This window comes from Pholis gunnellus (assembly GCF_910591455.1).
Source record: "Pholis gunnellus genome assembly, chromosome: 1".
NCBI classification, from domain to species: Eukaryota; Metazoa; Chordata; class Actinopteri; order Perciformes; family Pholidae; genus Pholis; species Pholis gunnellus.
This window is the reverse complement of record NC_136528.1, coordinates 13476088-13497474: the sequence shown is the minus strand read 5'-3', so window position 1 is coordinate 13497474 and position 21387 is coordinate 13476088. Positions and strand designations below refer to the sequence as shown.

Below are 21387 nucleotides of genomic sequence, written 5' to 3'. Positions count from 1 at the left end.
CAGTCTTGCGTGGAGAGTTCAGGATGACGAATAATGACTAAAACCACCACAAAGGTGTACACATTTTTAATGTGCTGTTGATGTCTCCTTTATTCATTTTATCATATCCTCAACTGAGGTGATCCCTTTTGTATTACATATCATGTACAATGCATGCAAGATAATAACGCAATAGGATACTCAGAATAGACATTTTCTGTTGTTATCCCTCGTGTGGCTTTTTTTGCATCTGAAATGACCTATGTTTTTTTATGGAGTCATCCTTATAATATAAATATATATATAAATATAAATATATATATATATATATTAGTTTTATTCTTGAGAATTTGTACAGCATATCATGGTCAGTTAACTGTTTGATTTTGATGAAAATGAGTCCACTTTGTGAAGCAAGGGCTTCAATGGCAGTATTTAAATTTAATTGAGAGTGATTACAGAAAATGACTTATGTGTGTTTAACTATCTAAACAAAAATGATAAGTGTATTATTATTTTTTTCTTTCCAGAGTAACTTAGGTGTCTTGTATATGTTGAAGTATGAGTGTTCAAATGATAGGAAATCTTTAAAAAATATTTTTTTTATATTTCCCAATTTCATTAATTGTTTTTATTTTGTTTTCCTCTCTAACTGTATAGCATGGCTATAATCCTATGCAATATGTATTCTTAAATAGATATATGGAGGGCAGTTTGTTTTACTCAGTGAAGCTTTAATATTGTGGGATCACTTGGAAGCTGGCATAGCAAAATTCACTGCTGTAGCTGCATGACTCCTCTTTCAATACGATGTATCCATGTGTGTTGCGGTGGAAATGGACCTGCATTAAGGTGAGAAAAGAGGGACCAGAGTATATAGCCACGATCAAACTTATGAGTGAGACCAATATTTTTTTTTCTGAATAAAAAATGTAAAATTGAATCCAGATTTGTATTGCTTTGCAAGTTCTTCCTTTAATCACCTGCATTTCAAACCATCAAAGCATCGTCTTCAGGCTACATAATACACAATAACAACCAATGTGTAACATTTTAAACAAGCAGGAAACATTCCAACGCCAAGAGGCACTGCCTACACGAACTATACCAAAATCACACTGTATTGACCTTTCTGCCTTCAGCGTTTGTTGAGATTCTTCACTCTTGAAGCAGTTTCCTCAGCTCCCCTTCCACTTTCTCCACGAATGCAGGAAAGCTGGGATCCAGCAGACAAATACGCAGGACGGGCCCCAAGTCACCTTGTGCCAAAGAGCCGTGGCAATATACTCGAGGTAGAGTCACAGCAGTCTCTCCCAACATGTGCTGTGGAGGGTCCAACACATACTGAAAAAGTAAATGAACTGAACACCCTGCATCTCATGAAGTAAAAAAAACACATTAATGCACGTTAGTTAAAGTTACACAAAATTGCAAGTAATATGTTGCACAGAGGATGTTCAATGTTGTTACAGTCACTACCTGGGTAAGACGCTTGATGGACAATGATCCTAGGACAACCTCGGGATCAACTTCCACAGCCTTTCCCTGACAAGTCTGCTGACACACAAGAAGAAGAAAAAGATTTGACCAACCCAGCATGACTCCACAGGGTTAAGAGGCCAATCAATGGCTTCATTACTAATTGAAACACAACCACCCCTCAAAGTCCTTTCATGTGCTCTGTGAACTCCTTCAGTGGGTCTGTTCACTAAAGGTCACATTCAAACCCACGGCAGAGTCCGATCCTCTGTCCTTCATGTTAGATGCAGTAAACCAGCTGGCTGGGTCCAAGTTCTACTCAGTATCCAGACACTAATTAAACGTATGCGTTGAGTGTTTTCAAGTTTAAGAAGTAAACAAAAGGCTGCTACTGAAATGAAGGAGAATTGTATGATACAGCACCAACAATCTCACCCCTATAGTGTAAACTTCAACTGGTTAAATGCTGGCATGTTATATTGTTGTTTGTTATTAGCTTTCAGACAAAAGCGTTTGTCTTAATAATCAACAATTTGACTGTTAAAGGCAAAAAGAACCAATTTCTTCGGTGGTTAAAAGAGGTTAATTAATTATATTATTATCCTACATTCCTGTCTGTGCGTGTGTGTTTAGGGTGGGACACGCTGTATTCGCCACCATATATTGTATTGTGATTGGCTACTGATTCATGTACAAGGTATTCTCTATCTCAGTCGACCTACTGTAGCTGTAATGTCACCTCTAAGGATAAGACAGTGTTGTAGATAGCGCCATCTAGTGAGGATAACATGGCCACTGCTGCCGAAGCTGACCACAGCACTGAAGCGCGATACTGTTGATTAAGCAATCAGTACGGACTATAAAACTTTAATTATGGCACTTCAAATTATGCTGAGATACTTTATAAATTCACAAAATACTGTACGATAAATGGTGACATATGAGATCAGTGATACTGTACAGCCATGAACCAGACTCAAGTCACCACATCGGTCATTTCAGGCCAGGTTTCATTTTAAACATACAAACAGATTAACTGGGTGTAAGTGCTGGTTACAATATAGACATTTGATTTACTAAATTGTAAAGTGGGAAACCTGCATCACTGCTGCAGAGGCCTCAGCGGGGGACTGATTGGGGGGCAATGGGGTGTCATCCAGAGTGGTGACAGACGTGTACTCCGTCAGTTTTTCCAGAGCACTTGAACACTCCTTAATTGCCTCGGCCCGGCTACTTCCATCAAACTGCATCCTCATCATGCGGCTCTCTCCCTGCAAAATTACACAATCTGTGTTTGTCAATCTGAGTTGTGCCAATGAAAACACCATTTTCTACACAAGGAGACATGCAAATGCAATGTTCACGCAATGCCACAGTACCTGAATAAACAGTATTAAAAAAAAGACATAAAATCCAGATCTAGACTATTAGTCGTCGTTTTTTATTTAGTTATAGTGTAATAAATGTCTGGACTGGAGAAAATACTAGCGAAAGTGGGATTGAAATGCATCTCAAGACTCACCATCACAGTATATCGAAACATCAGGTTATCAGATTTCTGGTGTACTTTGATAAAATCGGATCCACAGAGCAAAGGGATTGTATCCTGAGGAAAGACAAGAGAACAAACGGTTTCAGCAGCCAGGACAGGAAACTAAATATTTCGGGGATATTTTCAGGAATGTATAATTGTCTTCTTTTGTACTGCTCCATGTAAAAGCAACTTCATTTTCCCACTCCATTCTAAAATGGTTACCTAAAACTGTCTGCAGGGGTCTCTATTTGCTTAATAACCTGCGAGCCTCAGCTTTGAGGCTTACGGAAGCTTTTTCACGCAGGGAATCAAACAAGCACATTAAACAACAATAGCCTAATAGTGTGTAGTGTGATCAGCATATTTTGTTAAATGTGCTTTTTTTTAGACTTTGAAAATAACAATGTAGGTATATCAACAGGACATTCCTCTGAATAATGGCACTGCACCATGCAGGAAGTCATAACACATATTTTAAACTGATAGCATTATAAAGCTTAGTAATTTAGTAATAGTAAGCTCACCCAAGTGTCTCTGGTTTCAATGCAAAACAAGTAAGTATATAATTAAGACAGACTCGTGATTTTTTTATTGGATACGCTTGTTTTCTGTGGGATATTCAAATGCTTTATTACATATCAATTAGGAAAACACATTGGATTTGAATTTTCATTCAAATGCAAATGTAGGTGACCAACTGTACAGTTTGCAATTAAGTAAAGGAATAATCTGAATAAATGTGTGTAGAAATCTATCAAATGTAGATGTTTCCAGACAAGGCAGGGGGGGGGGGGGGGGGGGGGGGGGTGTCACTAAATGGTTTGAGGAATATGAAAATGATGTGAATCGTATTTAAAGTCATTCAGCTCCCAACCCAGTTAGAGACATTTGAGTATTTTGACCAGTGCTCTCGACCACCATCATCGAAACACCAAATGAGGGAATATCTATTGGAGGAACGACGTTTCATACTTCCAGTAGTGTTCCAAAAACTATTCCAAATGTCTCCTTCAGACTTTATCATGAAGCATATAGGCCGAAGCTTCACTGCACCAATCTAACAGACCAGTCCATCATCCTCGGTGAAAGCTCTCTGCAGTCTGACCTGAATATCTGGCAGCAAGATAGTTGTGTCACCTGCCAGAACTCCATTAATGAGACATTGAGTAGTCCGTCACATTTATGTTGTCTGTAGGGAAGGAAGTTCACTAATTTATGTCTAAAGGCCACAATAATGAGTATGTTATCATGTCCTACTTTTACAATGTTGCTGGCTTACTTCTGCAGTGTAGCACACCTATAGATAAGAGTTACCTGCTTAAGCCTATTATTTGTGGTTGTGACTTTGGTCATTTATTTCTTCACCTGATTGTCCACAACTGGTATTGACCAATTAAGATGTACATGTCACTCTGCTGTGCCCAGGTTAGCAACAAACCACTGTTCGAAGAGGGCAACACATGTCATGTAAAATAGAAATTGAATCGAGGCAGGTAAACTCTGTCTACCACATATAATATTTTAAAATCTGAACAAAAAGCTGAAGAGCGTTTTAGCTTTATGTGAGCCTGAACATTAACATTTTCCAAATAATATTACTGATTTTGAACCTGTAACCCAAAAAGTTCTGAGGGACATTTGGCGTGACCCAACCAAAACAATGTGATCAAATGCCATCAGATTTGAGCAGAAATGTCATGCTCTTCAGCAGAATATTTCATAAGGCCTTCAATCGAAGCCTTTTAGCCGGAAAGCAGATTTCTGTTTTACAGATTTACATCCCAGAAAATCTGCTGAGAGAATCGAGCACTTTTTCCTTTCATCATTTTGTGAAAGGTGTAATTGAAAAAATACTTTTACTGTCTTTACATTAACATATAGATTGTTGACTTCTTTATATTCACAGAGAAGCCTTCGTAAAAACACAGCATACAAATGAACACGGAAGCTAAAATGTAGAGGTCCCTGACACATGTACACTCTTTGAAGAGCGTGGCAGAGCAGTCACGTCCCATCCAGGACTGTCAAATTTGGAGCAGCACTGCTAATATTTAATATAATCCATATTCAATGTTACCTCCATATGGGGGAGGGCAACCAGTAATAAAACTGTGACATACTTCAGATTGCTAGTGTCAGAGCATGACAATCACAGCTGCAGCCTTAAAGGATTTCAAGTACTTTCCCAAAAGCAACAATTTCTTTTTTGAATTGCAGAGCTTCAAGTAAAGGTGCAGCGCAACACCTATGCAACGCAGTGTTTCCTTCAATGACACCTGCTTCAGTCCAGAGTGGAATTGTTATGGTCTTATGAGCTAGAACTCTGGAAGTGAACATCCACAATGAATTGATGTACAGCACAGTTTTGTCTGTTTCCTGTTCTCTGCTCTCCTTGTGGATTTAGTCTGTGTGTCAGTTCGTCGTCTCTCCTGGTGAGAAGTTACTCGTGTTAGCTTTCAGATGTTTTAGTGTTCCTATTTGTATTTGCCTCTGTTGCCTGCCTGTTTTTGGACTGCATCAGTAAGTTTATTATCTGTCATTAAATCATTGCACACCACTTGCTGCCTCATGATCAGTATTTGGGTCCAAATCTGCTATTTCCGAATTGTGACGGTACACAAATTTAAAAAGTATGATTTCTCTGTATTCACAAGACTACAGTAAGTCTACTTTAATTTTGTCAACATTTAAATAACCTATGCTCATGATATTTTGAACCACAATCATGTTGAATTGATGTAGTTAATTGTATCTCTTATTAATCATACAGAACATATATATATCATATTGAAACCCAAAACAGAGGTCTCTTTGTATGTTTCCTTTTTATCCTGAAGGGTAGGAATCACAATGAATTCATAACATCCATTTGAAAGATAATATGGTTCTACAGTTCACATTCATAAGACTGGAGCTAGAAAATAAGGCTTAGTCTCCAGGTGTTGTGTGCATATCATGAAGTGAAATGGTAAATCTAGCCACACGGTCTTCTTACCAAGCTGTCCTGTCCTTGCAATACCAGCAAGTATCCAGATTCCACAACTGTGAGGAACATTTGTTGTTTGTTGCCATTTGCCTCAAATATCTGGTGTAAAGAAAAGAGAATATTAGCTGGTGCAAAGTTGAAGTGAGTAATTACTTTTCCTGATCAACTCATGATAGGTGAATCTATTCATGTTGGAGGGTTTTTGATTAAAACCAACGTGTGTGTGTGTGATATTGTTTAAGACAAAACCACAATCCTTAAAGCTAGACCTTCAAAATGTGTTACAGGACACAAAGGCGTCACTAAATCTCTGCATTCCCAGCTCACAGCTGAAAACACTACTCGGATAAATGGCAACTGTAAAAATGACGTCACCTGATTGTGTTTGACATTAGCAGGCAATACAGACTTCCACAAGTCCATAGTCAGCAAATAGTTTGAAAAGTGTACAAGTCTCTACGGTAGTGGTCATAGATTCATAATGCATTTGTTTATTCTGATATTTAAAAATGGTTTTACATTTATTTAGCTAATGCATTCATCCAAAGCTACAATAAGGGAGTTTTACAGTATATGTTTTACTTGAAGCATGTGAAACTCTCCATGTGCTTTGACTAACAAATTCAAAGTCCCTTATTTTTATATTGAAACATTTATCTTTAGATAAAACTTGTAACACACAACAGTAATAGCCTAAATATAGCCCTTCAACTGGGGAGGCTATATAAAGACGATACAAGAGACGCTAACGTTAGCTCAGTAGGAAAACTAGCTTTAGCTCATCTTAGCTAGAGACGCTAACGTTAGCTCAGCAGGAAAACTAGCTTTAGCTCATCTTAGCTAGAGACGCTAACGTTAGCTCAGCAGGAAAACTAGCTTTAGCTCATCTTAGCTAGCTAGTATGAAGTCCAGTAACTTTAACGTTAAATGTAATTTACCTTCCAAGGCTTTCCCCCCGAGCCTCGACGGAAACGTGCATAACGTTTCAACCTCCATGCCTGACTGGTGGCCATTTCCAGTAACGTTGGAGAAGTTTTTGGTCGATAAGTTTTCTAGCTAACCAACAGTGTGCTACAAATAGTGTAAGTGGGCGAGTCTGGTCGCGTCTAAATTAACGTGCAACGTGCGACCTCACGCGCCTGTTTTACCCAAAATGACTACAAAACACTTCTGCATCGTTAGATGACTAGACAGACTGCATCTCTGTGCAATTTGATGCTTTGGCAACATTAGGCAACAAAGATCCATTTGAATTTGATAAGCAAATCTATAGATATTTACAGAGTATCTATAAAACTACTGTTGACAATAGTTGGGGCCCGGTTGGTAGTGCTAATCAAAAAAAGGAATCCTGGAATACACATTGTAGGGATGATACAGTTGTTGCCCAGTGACGTTATGAAGAAGGCTAGTTTTATGTGCAATAGAAAGCATATCCAGCCTCTTGAAAATGTGACTGCAAGCTTATTGTACTACACCACCTATATATTATACAGTATAATATCTAATAGTGGTAAGGAAATTTGGTATTGAATGAACAGTTTTGAAATGTCACTGTGTAACAAGAGCAAGGCGACCACTTGCTTTTTGAGCTTTTGACAGCATCACCCTTCCCTCTTGGGCAAATACAGCTGGCTCATAGTCCCAGCATGGGACCTAATACTTTTGGAAGACATGATAACGGGTGGTTATATATTAAGGAGAGATGGTAACCCCTGGAGGGTTGTGTTCTTTTTATGCTAAATATGCCTGCTGTGACTTGGTCATACTCTGTTGGTATACCCCCAGTTTGTGCCACTTTTAGTTTCTCGTTAATTTGATATTTTTCATATTAAAAGTTGATATTTTTCTTGCTTTGTACAAAATAAGTAATCAGCTGCCATCTTTGTTTGGTTTCAGAAGCTTGGAAACAATTCTTCCCAGATAGATAGTGACGTTCTGAGTGTCTTCAAACTGTGGTTAAGTATTGTGAAATGACCTGACTTTTTTTCAAAGTTTCTTTGTGACTCTGTAGTCATCAATGAAAAGTCTTGTGAGGACATATAAGAAGCACAAAACTGTAAACATAACATTAACAAACAATCTTGATACAGATCCCTTAGATTTGTATTTTTATTGTGACCAATATACTGAGTGGGACATTTTACAGTTAAAAGAATTTGACTTGTCTGTGCTCTCTGGTGGACAAACTAAGGTGACACTGTTTCCAAAATTACCTCAGACCTAGTTTGCATTTCAGTCTTGCATTATCTTGTTACTTATCATCCAACATGTATCTATTTCTTATCTTTTCAATATTATTGCTTTTTATTTGTCCTGAAAGTTCTGTTCCTGGTTTGGCTAAAGCATAGCAAAAATGCTGTATAGATAGTGTATTGTTATTATATTCTGCACCTGCGATACGCTATAATCGGCAGATATATCGGCCTGGCTGATTTGTTGGTCCAGCTGTATATGTCTGCCATGTAGCTCAATATAGATGGACGTTTTGCTAGACAACATCCATTATTTTGATCTCCTACATTTATACTTTTTGTTTTGTTTTGCAACTATACAGTAGTTATTTGTTTACTCCATTTCCTTGAAATTGCACCATAGCCAATAAGTGGTTTCATTAATAAAACTCTGGAAAGGGGCTGCTTAGAATATGTGTATTAACTGAAATCAAACAACTGGGGACTCTCAGCAATGTATTTGTGACTATGATGCAATTCATTAACTTTTTTGAATGGAGGGGATGACAGAGGGCATTGTGAATGAATGAAATAAACAAATGTTCTCTGTCACTGACAATGAAGGTGCCTCCTTTTTCATATGTGGGAAATATTGGGGACGTTAATGGCCAAAACAAATCATAATACTCATAGGTCATATGTCAAATCACATTATCCTATTCTAAAAAAATACTTTATTGCTTTTTGTTTGTCATCAGCCTAGATGGGAAGGAACTATTGTAAATGTATTAATTATAAAATTGTGATTTTGTTTTCTTCTTTTTAACCGTGTTGTGGCAAGATATGCAATACCAATATGTTGTGAATTCTAAATACTTAATTGGAGACATTACATCAAATTATGTATACATATTTCGTATACAGCAGCCCACTTATTTACATGTATTGCCATTTGAGAGGTCACTCGCAGGTCTATTTGATAAAACACCCAGACAATTCTTTTCCAGCTTCCACTATATTTGTGTGCGCAAATTACGCAGCGGATCAGACTGATGATATGGCGATTTTTTTTTTTTTGTGAAGCCCACAGCAGGGCTGAACAATCGGTTTGCATTGCCTATACCTGTAACCTTAACTTGAGAGAACAGGACAGCGTTTTAAGAATGGGAAGAGCATTCCCCTTTAAACAAGGTGGGCTGAGCTTATTTGCAGTTCTCGCTCCTATGGCAACCCAATAGATCAGCATCATGAATATTCACAATTCGCCAAAACGCACCATGACTATGTATCAGTGATGGCAGCGGTGCCTGGAATGCTCTACTGTATTTTGCGTGATAGTGTCGCGTTGTTTTGATGGCAGCTGGCAAGACATCTGGTGAAAAGAGCATCCTTCGTCGTGCATGACCTTTCCCTCGTCTCCGTATCACCGTCCGTCGGCACGTCCCTCACATGTCACGCTAAGGTGACTTTCAAGCAGTTTTTTCCACTTTTGCGCACAATGTCGGAACGGCACAAAGATGTACATCGGGGACGCAGTGGCCAAGCGGACCGCCCAGGCTGTGCGTGAGGACATATGCAAACTGTCAGGTAGTCTAACTATGTGAAAGAGTATCTTTCATCTGTTTCAGTAGAGCGACGGCGGTCCATGTCATGTGTAGCAGGCTTTCAGGGATTCAGATTTGCTCCAGACTTATCGCTCTCACAAACGGATAGGGAGCGCGGAGCTGGTGGCAATACTCGTTACTATACAGCCTAACAATCTGGATTTATTTAATTTCCCCACCAAGTCTCAATGTCATAATGGACAGGTTACACTCCTCCATGCGTAAAAGGCTCTACAGTTTGCCACAGCACATTGGACAGAAAGCATCTATAATGGGCGAAGGAGAAGACGCAGACAAGGACACCCGGAGGAAGAGTCTTAGGATGAAGCCTCTACCGTCACCGTTGCCGACCTCTGGGGGAAGCTGCAAAGGCATCGGGGAGACCAAAAGTGGGGAGTCTGTGATCATGGAGACGGACATAGGGAGACCGATGAAGACCAGCTCAAACGGGGATTGTCGGAGATTTCGAGGCAGCCTCTCGTCCATCACAAGTCGCCATGTGCACGACTCTGACTCGGCGGAGGAGAGGCGCCTCATCACCGAGGGGGATGTCACCCCGAGCGAAGAGAGCCCCCCCGGAGCCATCGGTGATGGGCCGCCTGATCAAGGCACGCAAGGGGCCAGCGGTGGCGGGGGTACCCTAAAAGACTCCACAGACCAGCAGCCAGGGTTTATAAAGTTGGATGGCATTGATCAAATTCTGCCGGACGACGAGAGATTATATCCAGCTGGGTTCATACACAGACAGCTTGGAGCAATGCTTCAACCAGGGGTCAACAAGTTCTCCCTGAGGATGTTTGGAAGTGAGAAGGCGGTTGAACGGGAACAAGAGCGGGTTAAATCCGCCGGATTTTGGATAATTCACCCGTACAGTGATTTCAGGTAAATGTAGACACCTTATGGCTCATGCTCTCCGAACAACAAAAGGTTTTAGAATCAAGCATCACGTGAGCGTCGCTGCCTTTTACAGGTCCAGATGTTTTTATTACGATATTCATCAGTTTAAGAGCAGCCCATTCCTTGTTTTATTCAGCTTCATTCTACTCATTCACTTTAAAAGATGATAAAGTAATCAATTGACTTTACTGCTTTATGAAAACACTCACGGGTCACTAATTAATTAAATGATTGATTTTTTAAATTGCCATAACACAGTATATTAATTATCTTTTTTTGTTTCAGGATACAGACATATTACTCTATAGGCCTGTACTGTGTTGTGCTACAACACACAGATAACACAACCTTTGCTAATTAGGACAATTCTCCTATCTTAGTCAAATATTATCCAAATAGATGTGTAAATGAAGCCTTTTACTCTTCTTTATTTGAGAAAACTTGTGCTAAGGGGAGTTTGATTAGGGTTAGTAATGAGGCCTTCACTTCACATAGTCTTTACAGGCTTACTCATTGATTTTCTTTTTCTTCTTTTATATAAATGGTCTTTCAAAAAATACCAGGGTTAAGTAATTTTATTTGGATTAATAGTTAAAGTTCTAGAGCAATTTTGAAATGATCGATGCATTTTCTGTCAGCATTTAATAGTGTTGTCAAGTGACAAACTGCAGCTGCAAAACGGAATAGAGAGAGAGAGAGAGAGAGTCCATGCACTCTTTTGTTGCCTTACAGATTTGGTCTTTTGTCAGTGCCCTTGAGTTTGTTATTGGCCATATACATCTGATTCACAGCCACATGGAGGCTCTTAGCTGCAAGACTAGATTTAAGGTCCTTCATCCTTGCTTTTAGGATTTTAGAATGGTTGTCATACAATGCTTTTCATTCGTGCATATGGACTTTGTTTTTGCATCTCAGATGACAAAGAAGTCCCAGTGTGCTGTTTGTACAAACTTACTTCTTGCCAGAACAGCGCTGTGGCTTGGACTACATACTGTACACACTATAGTACACATTCTTGTGTGTTATGATCTTAATATTATTAGATGCATCATAAAATAGTATGGTTTTGATTTCAGAGTGCTCATTTAATTTGCTTCCTTCAACCTATCTAATTGAATATAATTATTTGAGGAAAATACATCTATTTTGACTATATAGCCTGTATTGTAAGCAGGTAATGAACCGTAACCTTTTTTTAATTGAATACATTTTCCTTTGATTTAATAATTCAGGTAAATGGTTTCATTACAAGCTTTGTCCGCCTTGGCATTTACATGTAGTTCACATATGCACCTATCATTTAAATCATGTAGAGACTTCTGTTGTTATTTTATGGAGCAAGATTGTAATTGTTGCACGTATTCTATTTTTCCTTGGCTGTGTCATTGAATGTTGTCCAGCCTGCCTGGTGTTTGATTGGCTATGATGGTTTTATGGCATGTGATATAGAAACTCACTTACCACAAAAGTGTGTTTTTCTACCTCAAGAACAAGATGTCTGACTTTGAGAGACATGTGAGTTGAAGTGTGTGTTGCTTATAGGCCTGAGGTGTCAGTGGAAAAGGCTTGGACTCTTCCTAGAACAGAAAACAGGCACACTTGCCTGTTTAAGGGACACGTACACTGTGGTGTGTATATATATATACGAACACCAAATATAGATTTTTTTTTTTTTGTGCATTCAAGGAATTGTTTTTTGTAACACCAGATTTCAGAAAAATCGTATCCCTGATTCAGGTTTAAGCCGACCCATGAGATCAACTGTGTTGTTTAGTGGTTTCAGTCTGTGATTGGTTTATTTCTTATTAATCTGTCACTCTCCAAATAATATTTGTCCAGTTTCTACTCAGGCAAAACTTGTAAACAAGGGCACAATATTGTCCGGGAACTATTTTTAGATATGTATACTAAAACACTACACTGATTAGCGTTTTTTTTTTCCAAACCCACAGTTTAGACAGGTCATCATCAGGAAGTGAGACATGTATTAGACAGTTTGCCATTTTTGTTATGCTCCTTCCAGCTGGTTGTGTTTCATCTGACCCCCTCTGCTCTCTTACTCACTGTGTTAAATGTCACGAGGAAGGGTGATTTGGGGCTTGGGGAGACTGTCCTGATACTGAAAGGTCAGATATTTGGCACCAGTCATCAGTTTTGAAGTGTCTTTGAGCAAGATGCTGGAACGGAGATCCATGCTGCCCTTAGTGGACTAGATGGATGTGTGATTCTCATTGGGATCTATCAAAAATAATGAAAATGCACTGAGAGGGCCAAAAAATGTGGTTAGCCAACCACTTGATCGGGGTTTGAGGGCGGATACTGTATATTACCATAATTAAACATTTTGCCGATTTGAAAGCAGTTTGCTTGTGGTTTACTACCCTGCTCTACAATTACAACCACAGACGTGGCGCTCAATCAGGAGAGTAAAAGCATTGAGGCTGGGCTTATGATAACTATGGGAAAGGATTCTTGTACATTTTGTTTTGTGTGACCAACATGAAAAAGTCAAAGCACACATAAACTCTTTGATTGACAAATATTCAAGTATAATGGTTAATTACTGAAAGAAGTCAGCATGATACCTTTCTATCAGTATGAAATGCTTCAAATAATATTTGAAACCAATCTCCATGAGAGATAGGGGATAAATAGTACATCATGTCAGTGAGTTAACACGGCGTGGTGAGATGAGTTACAGCTAGTATTTTATTTTTAATGAACTAAAGGAGAAACGTGTTATTTGGGCGCCTACTTTCTCCAAAATCAGGATCAGAGACAGGACAAGATGACTGTAATTAAAGTACACAAGGAGATGAGAGGGACCTTTTAATGGGCCCAGTGAAGAGAAGGGTCTCTGAGACGAAAAGTTTTATTCCCATGTCTGCATCAAAGCTTTGGCACTATAAGCTCAAATTAGAGTGTCACAAGGAATCACTAGTCATCACTGCTCCGAAATTCAGCAAAATCTGCTCTTGTCAAGTATTGTATAACGCTAAGAAGCAAGGGAGGAGCAATATCTTGCAAGGGAAAAAGACGGATTAAAAATGGCATCATAATCCAATCTACAGCCTCATTTCCAGATCCAAAGCTGAACAGCCTTGTTCGATTATGAACAAGCATCCAGTAAACAGATGTGGTCAGTTAACCACAGTGACAACTTCAACTGGGAAAAAAAGGACACAAGCCTTCCTTTAAAATGACTGATTCAGTTGGAGTCTTTTAAATAAGGACTATTATTACTGTCCTTAAGCACATGCTGACCATGAAATATCTGTGGGGGTTTGAAAGGACTTGAACAATACATATGATTGATTGATGTTGGGATTACCGCCTCTGCTATGCTGCTCACTGGATGCTTTCTTGTCACTGTCATAAAAATGTGACTTTAAAAGCTGCTGTACCATAAACTGTGCTGAGACCTATCGAAGCTGCGTGTCCGTGGTCGTAAATAGAGATTGATAAAAGTCAGTGTTTATTGTCCCTTTTGAAGAATATTTCAGTGCTTGATTGACAAATTGATACTCTTCTTACACAATGGATCCTCTATCTGCATGATGAAAACCAGGGGACTTTTTTCCTACTTGTTGTATAGAGCCTTTTGAGTGGATTCTATCAATGCAGCAGCATTGTGCAGAGTTCCAGACGAGTGATGCCACGCAATATTAGAATGCATCCCTCTGATCATCAAGTGCCTTTTAATTATCTTGTGATTCAGAACCCGGAGGACACATCTGTTGGAAAGTCTTTCACATTTCCCTGGGGAGATAGAAAAGAAGGTGTCGCATATTAGAACATTTTTTTTGCACTGAAGGCTCTATTAATCCCCTATTTTTCCTTTAGAACCGCGTTGCCAACCCTATCAGAGAGGGGGGTCGGCTGTCCCGCAGTTTCTGTCAATCAGTTAAATCCCTTTGCAACAGTCAGGCGAATCCTTCCATCCCCTCTGTAAAGTCCACTTTTTCAACAGCATTTTATTCCTCCCACACATCTAGTTCTGTTTCCCAGAAGACACTTACCTAGACAGTTGCGAAAATAAATCCTCTGAAAAGACATCTTACAACTTTTGCAGAGAATACATTAAAGAAAAGTAGAGCAGATGTAGTCACCGATGTGCACATTAAGGCTCTGATATAGTTAAAAGAAAGTGACATTTAGTCAAAGAGTTGACAAATGTAAATGTGCACTGTGTTCCTGAAAGCATTTATGTTGCCAAATAAATAAACCAGTTTCTGGTTAATGTTTAATTATCTTGCTACAATGAGTCATAGCAGTTTTTGTGTCCACCATTAGCCCAAATCGAAAAAATCTTTTTCGGACAGCTTCTCACAATAGCATAGTGGTGTTGACTTTTGCGACAGAGCTTTTATTTTGTGGGGAATCGGGGGGGAAATAAATCCCATGGTTATTATTTCCTTGATGAATTTGAGATACTGCACAAATTGCGCACCTTAGCTTTGTAATCCTTATCAAGTATTAGCAGCTACCAACAGCTACAGGGTGTACTGGAGTGTGCACATGTGCATCCGTGTGTTTGTGAGCGTACGGGATCAGATTTAATAACATCATTCTCAATTTCAGTCAAGTTGAATACGGTTCATTTGAGAGTATGTTTTGCTATTGATTTGTTTGGGTCTCGTGGGGCCTCTCGCTTGCCATCGGTGGATTCATTGAAAAATAAGATGAAGAAACATACACGGCTGCAGCACGGGTGATTCCCCTTCATGTAGCGGTGGCAGGAGTCATAGTCTGGGGTGAGAGTTACACAAAGGTCCAGGTGAGGTGCTAGAGATGCAGTGTAGAGGAACGAATATTAGGAGCCAAGAGATTATTACAGCACAATTTATTTAATGGAGGGAGCCCTGGGATGATGTGCGTGGCCGGTGGGTGGAATGTTGCCTGTCATAGTGGCAGAATGATTGAACTGTACCGCGTGACCTCACCAGGCCCACTTGTGTGAGAGTGTGAAATCAGGACACGAGATCACAACTGAGAATGGCCTTTCTTTCCCACTTTTTTTTTTTTTTCGCATGTCAGTGTCCCCCCCCCCCCCCCCCCGATATGTCATTAAATTCAGCTTTAGGTATTAGGCAGAGAGCTGAGTTTAACCTTGGCAAAGTGATGGTAATCTCGAGGTGAGATTATATTGATTGATTGGACATCATATACATTTTGAAAATGGGAAAGCCTGCTGGAAGCCTTTTCTGTTAAGTGCCGTCACCCAGCTGGTATGCTTGATGTATTTTGGTCACCTGACAAATGTAATGTGGTGTGTCCTTCCTGCACCACCATCCTCTGCACTGCAACATCAATTTATAATCTCTCCAGGTGGCTACACAACACTAGTCAGCCAAGAGTTTTTCCTCTTCACACATTTCAGTGTCACATTTATTTATCTTTCCACTGAAGAGATGTGATTATTTTCCCACTGTAAATATGTCAGTTTCACTCATCTCAACATTTCAGGGTGGTTGGTCGTGAAAATGTGTATTTATTTATTTTGTAACAAATTATCACCATATAGTCAAATCACGTTTGAAGTGCCTTGTGTGTTAGAGTGACTAAGACTAATGTTGACCTTTCTGTGTTTCTGTTCATACATTCTGCTTCTGGCTACGCTATGGCGTTATTTTAGCACCACTTCCTGGTTTGGAAAAAAGACATGTTACAATATCTATATACACAGAGTGCCCACTTTCTCCATGCAATGCACTGACACTTGACCCTTGTTGACCTTCCCTGTCCACATGGCTACAGCAGAATTTGTGAGCATTCTGACACTGAACAAATTCATTGTTTAAAAGGGGCTGCAACTGATTTTTACTCTGTGGAGATAAACATTGAATTTGCCACTGATGCTTTACCTTATGCTTCTTTGTTTGGCCTGTGACACAGTAACAATTATTTTCCTTCCAAATTGTTGCTCTAGTTATAAATGTCGTTATACATCTTTATTTTTAATTCCAGTCTGACATGTAATCTGCTCTGCTCTAAAAGCAATACACATCAACACAGATTACATATAGGTGTAATCTTCCAATGATACCCAAGAGGGCATTCTTTGATTACGTGTGCTGCAGTGATTCAGACCTCTGCATGATTATCTAATTGATAACCAGAATAAATAGTATTATCTCTCGCAATGACTGAAGAATGTATTACACATAAAATATTAAAACTTTGAGAAGAAAAAAATCACTTGGTTTCCAGCAATCAAGAAAGCACAGAATGTTGTATTTTATGGGAATTGTCACCATGGTTGGAATGATTAATTAAGATAGCTTGGGTTGAAATACCATTATCTTCAGGCCTATTTAGGAGCCAGATGGTTGAGGTTTGCTAATTTTTACAATGCAACAAGGGTCCAAATACACTTATATTATAAGGGATCTCAGTACCCCACTGTTTCTGACCATCCTTTTGCATCACATGCAGGTTAGAATTAACTCAAGTGTTAATTGCTAACTATATTTTGACCCAGATTCACCCATGATCTAGTGAAAAATGGTGTTTATTTTTCAAAAATGATAACCTATGTTTTTATGCATGCATATGTTTTTGTAGTACAGTTTCCAAATCTCATCTCAACTTCCCTTGTGTTGACCTCTGCAGCCCCAGCCTGTTCATTCCCCCTCACACAGATTCTGTTATATCTAGTACAGGTTGACCTTTTCAGCAATGCTTGTGTCCCAGGTGGATTCTCACACCCTCTGTCTCTCTGAAATTGGATTGCTTTTTCACCCCTATCAGCCTACATAGGAAATGGCCAAGATGTCAAACTGGCCCCGATATGCTGCTCCAGGGGGGTGGATTCAATATGAGAAATATCCTATTAAAAGTCACTTTAAATTTATCGTAAGACACTCCCCATTACAAAGTCAGCTTCACAGACAAGTTCTAGTCATTTAAGAGCCAATTAGCAGAATGTGCCAGAAACGATAATCAGTTCCATTTGCAGGTGACTCAGGTGGGCGACCATGAGATACCACCAGAGATAGCATTCTGACAAGACTGTGTCATGACGTTTCATTCTTCTACGTCTCAATCATCCCTCTGTTTCTTGCTTAGCTTACTGTTATTCATTCCATTGATAAGATAAAACTCTCCAGCCATCCGTGCAGAACAGACATGGCAGGAGGACGGGATTTCCTTAGATGACCTCTCCAGGTGTACTCTGTAAGAATGTATAGAAGGCTAAAGCACTTTGGAAACAGTGGGGTTTCCACTCAGCCAGGACCAGAGTTCCAATGCGCTGAATAAAGAACTCTGCGTGTGGCTGGCGTGAGTCACAAGAAATGCTTCCCTGGATCAATGTGTTTGGCCTGGCCCTGCCACATGCTGGGTGTCTAGAAGACTCCGACAAATGGCTGGATTATGAGACATGCAGTGGTAAAAGACAGATTGCTCTCTCTTCTCTACTATAGGGGCAGGGTGGGGGTGGGAGGGGGGTGGGCTTCTATGTTCTCAGTCGATAGCATGTCCTCTTTTTTTTTCCCCAGACCAGTTCCTGCTGCAAACATTGGAGAACGGGCAGCAGACTGCTCTCTTAAAAAACCATAACAGCACCCACAACTCTTTAATGTGGAGATTGTGCCTGTGTGTTCCCCTCCAAACGCTAAGGGTCTACCTTACTCTACGTAACTTGTCTTACTCTACAATGTTACTAAGTTAGATTTATACTGCTAGATTTAAAGTTTGCTTACAGCAGCGTTCTGTATCAGTAGGCTTTTTATTAATACTTTGTGCTCTTTGATACTCCTTTGCTGCCCTGCAATGTTTTCACTTCTCTCACACATCAAAAAGGGTTTCCAATCTTTATGACACCTCATAACACTATAAAAACATTTACCACTAAGGTCTATTGTTTAGCCTTGCACAAGTAATTGCTTTTAAGATAGATGACAATTGCTGTCTTGCCAAGCAGTGCTTGCATTAATATTTCACAAAAATATAGACAGGGAGGCAGTTATCGCCACCGCACCTCCTGTTTTTGACTATAAGTTACAAATGCTTTCAAGTTAAGGATGAAATCCATCAAGAATCTATTCCACACAACTACTGCTGTCACTACTGTCGCCAAGTCTTTCTCAGATACAAACAGGAAGTAGAAAAGAACAAATGGATTCTTTCAACCAGTTGAGAAAGTCCTTGCTGACATTTGAACAGATAAAAACGTTTCAGTTTTCCAGTCACTTCCTCTCCATCGAGTCCTCTACATCTGCATGAATATTTTGTTTAAACTAGATTAGGTGACTGCATCTGTGAGATGAAGCTGGATTTAGAAAAGTTGGTTATTAGTGAAATCTTCCACTGTTTTCTGCTTATTATCAGCAAATTTACATGTATGACCAGATGTGGGTTTATTCCATGCGAAGTGAGACGGCACTGAGAGGAACTAAACACGGGCCCATCTTTCTTCAGGCTGTGCAAGCCCTCGTCTAAAGGAGGGTCTAGATTAGGAGACATATTTCCTTGGTCATCTGGCTCCAGCTCCCCTTTCCAAGTTTGCAATGGCGTTCTGTCTTGTGAAGTCTTCCTTTTCTTGGATGGGATGTCTGCCTCATGGGCCACACTGGGAGGGTTGAGTTTTTTTTTAAACTCCAAGGTTTTCCCCAGTTCCCCAGTGTTTGATTGAATAGGGGGCAGCAGCAAAGCTGGTGTGTGTAAATCCAACCCTGACCCTGTTTAGCAAGTACAATCGAGAAATTATAGAGCTAACAAATAAACATGATAAATCCTGCCCTGTTTGGTTTAACAGTCAGATAAGCCTTCGCTTTTGCTTACTCACGCAGACCAACAGAAATCAGTTAAACAGCATCTCCTCTCCGATTTGATTTGATTTCATGCTCCGAGTGTCTTCTTAGTGAGGCTTTTCCATCAGCTTTTAAGCTCTATTCATTTTGGTTTTATTCACCTCTACCTTTGTGTAATGTTGCTCAAAACAACAGTGTGGAAAGAAAAGTCACAACTCCTATTTCCACAAGATCAGACTGATATGGATCTGTCCTCATACTCTTCCTCACGTGGCTGTCCCTGTCCTTTTGTCCTAACATATTCTACAGAGTCTGATTTTCCCTCCCCTTATTCCCTCTTTTCGTATCTCTTCTCTCCTTGTCACCCTTTGACCTCAGATCACCGTTTTGGAGATGGATAGAAAAGGCTTTCATTGTGGCTGCTACATTTGCTGATTGCAGCACCTGAAGTGGTGAAGATAATGGCCCAGTACTGGTGCAGCCCAGAGAAAGGGCATAAGGTGATGGTGTACAGTGTGACCAGCGCCTGTTATTTTAGACATTACATTATCTTAGCATTTATCTTATGAGAAATCCCGTTGCTGCATCTCTGTCTGGCTCTCTCCTGTCCAGCAGAGCAGCGGACTGGTGGGGGAGGGGTCTTTGTGTTCAGTTGGGAGGCACTGGCCAGTCTTTGCTCTGAGGTTGGCTGACAGTGGACCCCTTTAACATGACCCTAAGGACCTTGTGGGAGATAACAAGGCATCATGATAAAACAGATGCAATTAGTGGCAGGATGACGGTCAAAAAAGCTGGAGCACAGATACTGGCACATGCTAGTAGGATAAGTGCATGCTGACGGAACCGGCTGGAGAGCTTTGTGTCCTCTCTGTGTCTTCTCCAATACAGCTCTGCCACTCACTGTCTCTCTACTATTATTTTCCACACAGGGGGCATATTTGTTTGCTGACAGCTAACTACCTGTGTACAGTATTTTTTCCTCCGAGTAGATAGGTAGCAGGTTGCACTCTGGGAAGCTGTGTTGGCTTTCTGATTACAACTGGTGAGTTTGTGAAGTTTGGTGATTTCATGATTTAGTCAGAGCTCCTAAGTGCACACAACATCAGTGCAAATTTAGGCTGGACTTGTTTCAATGAGTGGATCTGGGGCATATTCTTGAGGGTCTGGGACTGACGCTGTGGCATTTAGTGAGTGTCCCTAAGATGGTTAGCCTGGTTCCAGACCTCTGAATCGCTGCCCACATCTCCAATTTTGAATGAAGAAAAACTGGAAAGAAACAGCTAATTCAGTGATGATTACACATTAATAGAGAATCGTCATTAAAGCAATGTGCTGTGATACAATACAGAATATTGATGCAATACACCCTGTGAGTAAATACGAAGAGTTGCAGCAAGAACATCTTTCTATGTTTAAGATCATTTTAAATCAAAATCCAGTGGCATCATAGTATGATAAATATAATGCACCAAACACTAAGTGACCCACAAACAGACAGAGGGAGGTGAGTTTTGTTTGAAATTAAAAAGTATGACCAAATGCAGGCAAAATGCTTTTCAAACATAACAAGAGTTCTCCACTCTTGTGTTTTTAGTTTCAGTGGTTGTGCGTCTCCTTCTTTCACATTTGTCAGTGTCAAATCTTTAAGGGGGCAGACATCTATCTATTAGAAAATGTTCTTCTGCAGCAGATGTGACATTGCCCTTAGCATTGTCTTTCTCTTGGCTGTGTTGAATAATAGTCCTATACAGAGCTTTAGAGGTGAATGAAAAAAAAGTACGCTGTACCCTCACCTTCATTTCCACCCACAGAACTACTTGTAATCTTGTTTCTGAATCTCTTTCATAAGTGTTAAGGTTGACTCCTTTCAGTTGATTTTACCTCTCTCCTCCGTGGGTATTTAGTAAATCCGTCTGTTTTCTTGTAGCCTGAGGTTAGGGAGATTTGTCTCTTCCTCTGATGAAATCTTGCCATAGTTTGA

The 21387-nt window shown here is 39.9% G+C and overlaps 2 protein-coding genes across 2 annotated transcripts in view; one reads left to right on the top strand and one right to left on the bottom strand.

Annotated features, from left to right (window-relative positions):
- Positions 1-1137: 1137 nt before the first annotated feature.
- Positions 1138-6991, bottom strand: rec114 (REC114 meiotic recombination protein; the record flags this gene model as incomplete). Its single annotated transcript, XM_079160625.1, has 6 exons — positions 1138-1302; positions 1459-1533; positions 2556-2729; positions 2981-3064; positions 5988-6077; positions 6917-6991. The coding sequence occupies 6 exons, from the start codon at positions 6989-6991 to the stop codon at positions 1138-1140; spliced, it is 663 nt and encodes a 220-aa protein (XP_079016751.1).
- A 2961-nt stretch (positions 6992-9952) lies between these two features.
- Positions 9953-21387, top strand: part of hcn4 (hyperpolarization activated cyclic nucleotide-gated potassium channel 4) — a gene marked incomplete at both ends in the record, with an annotated part of 57664 nt that continues 46229 nt past the window's right edge. Inside the window, one exon of the mRNA XM_079178376.1 lies at positions 9953-10638. Within this exon, the coding sequence (XP_079034502.1) occupies positions 9953-10638 (686 nt within the window). The remainder of the gene's footprint in view (positions 10639-21387) is intronic.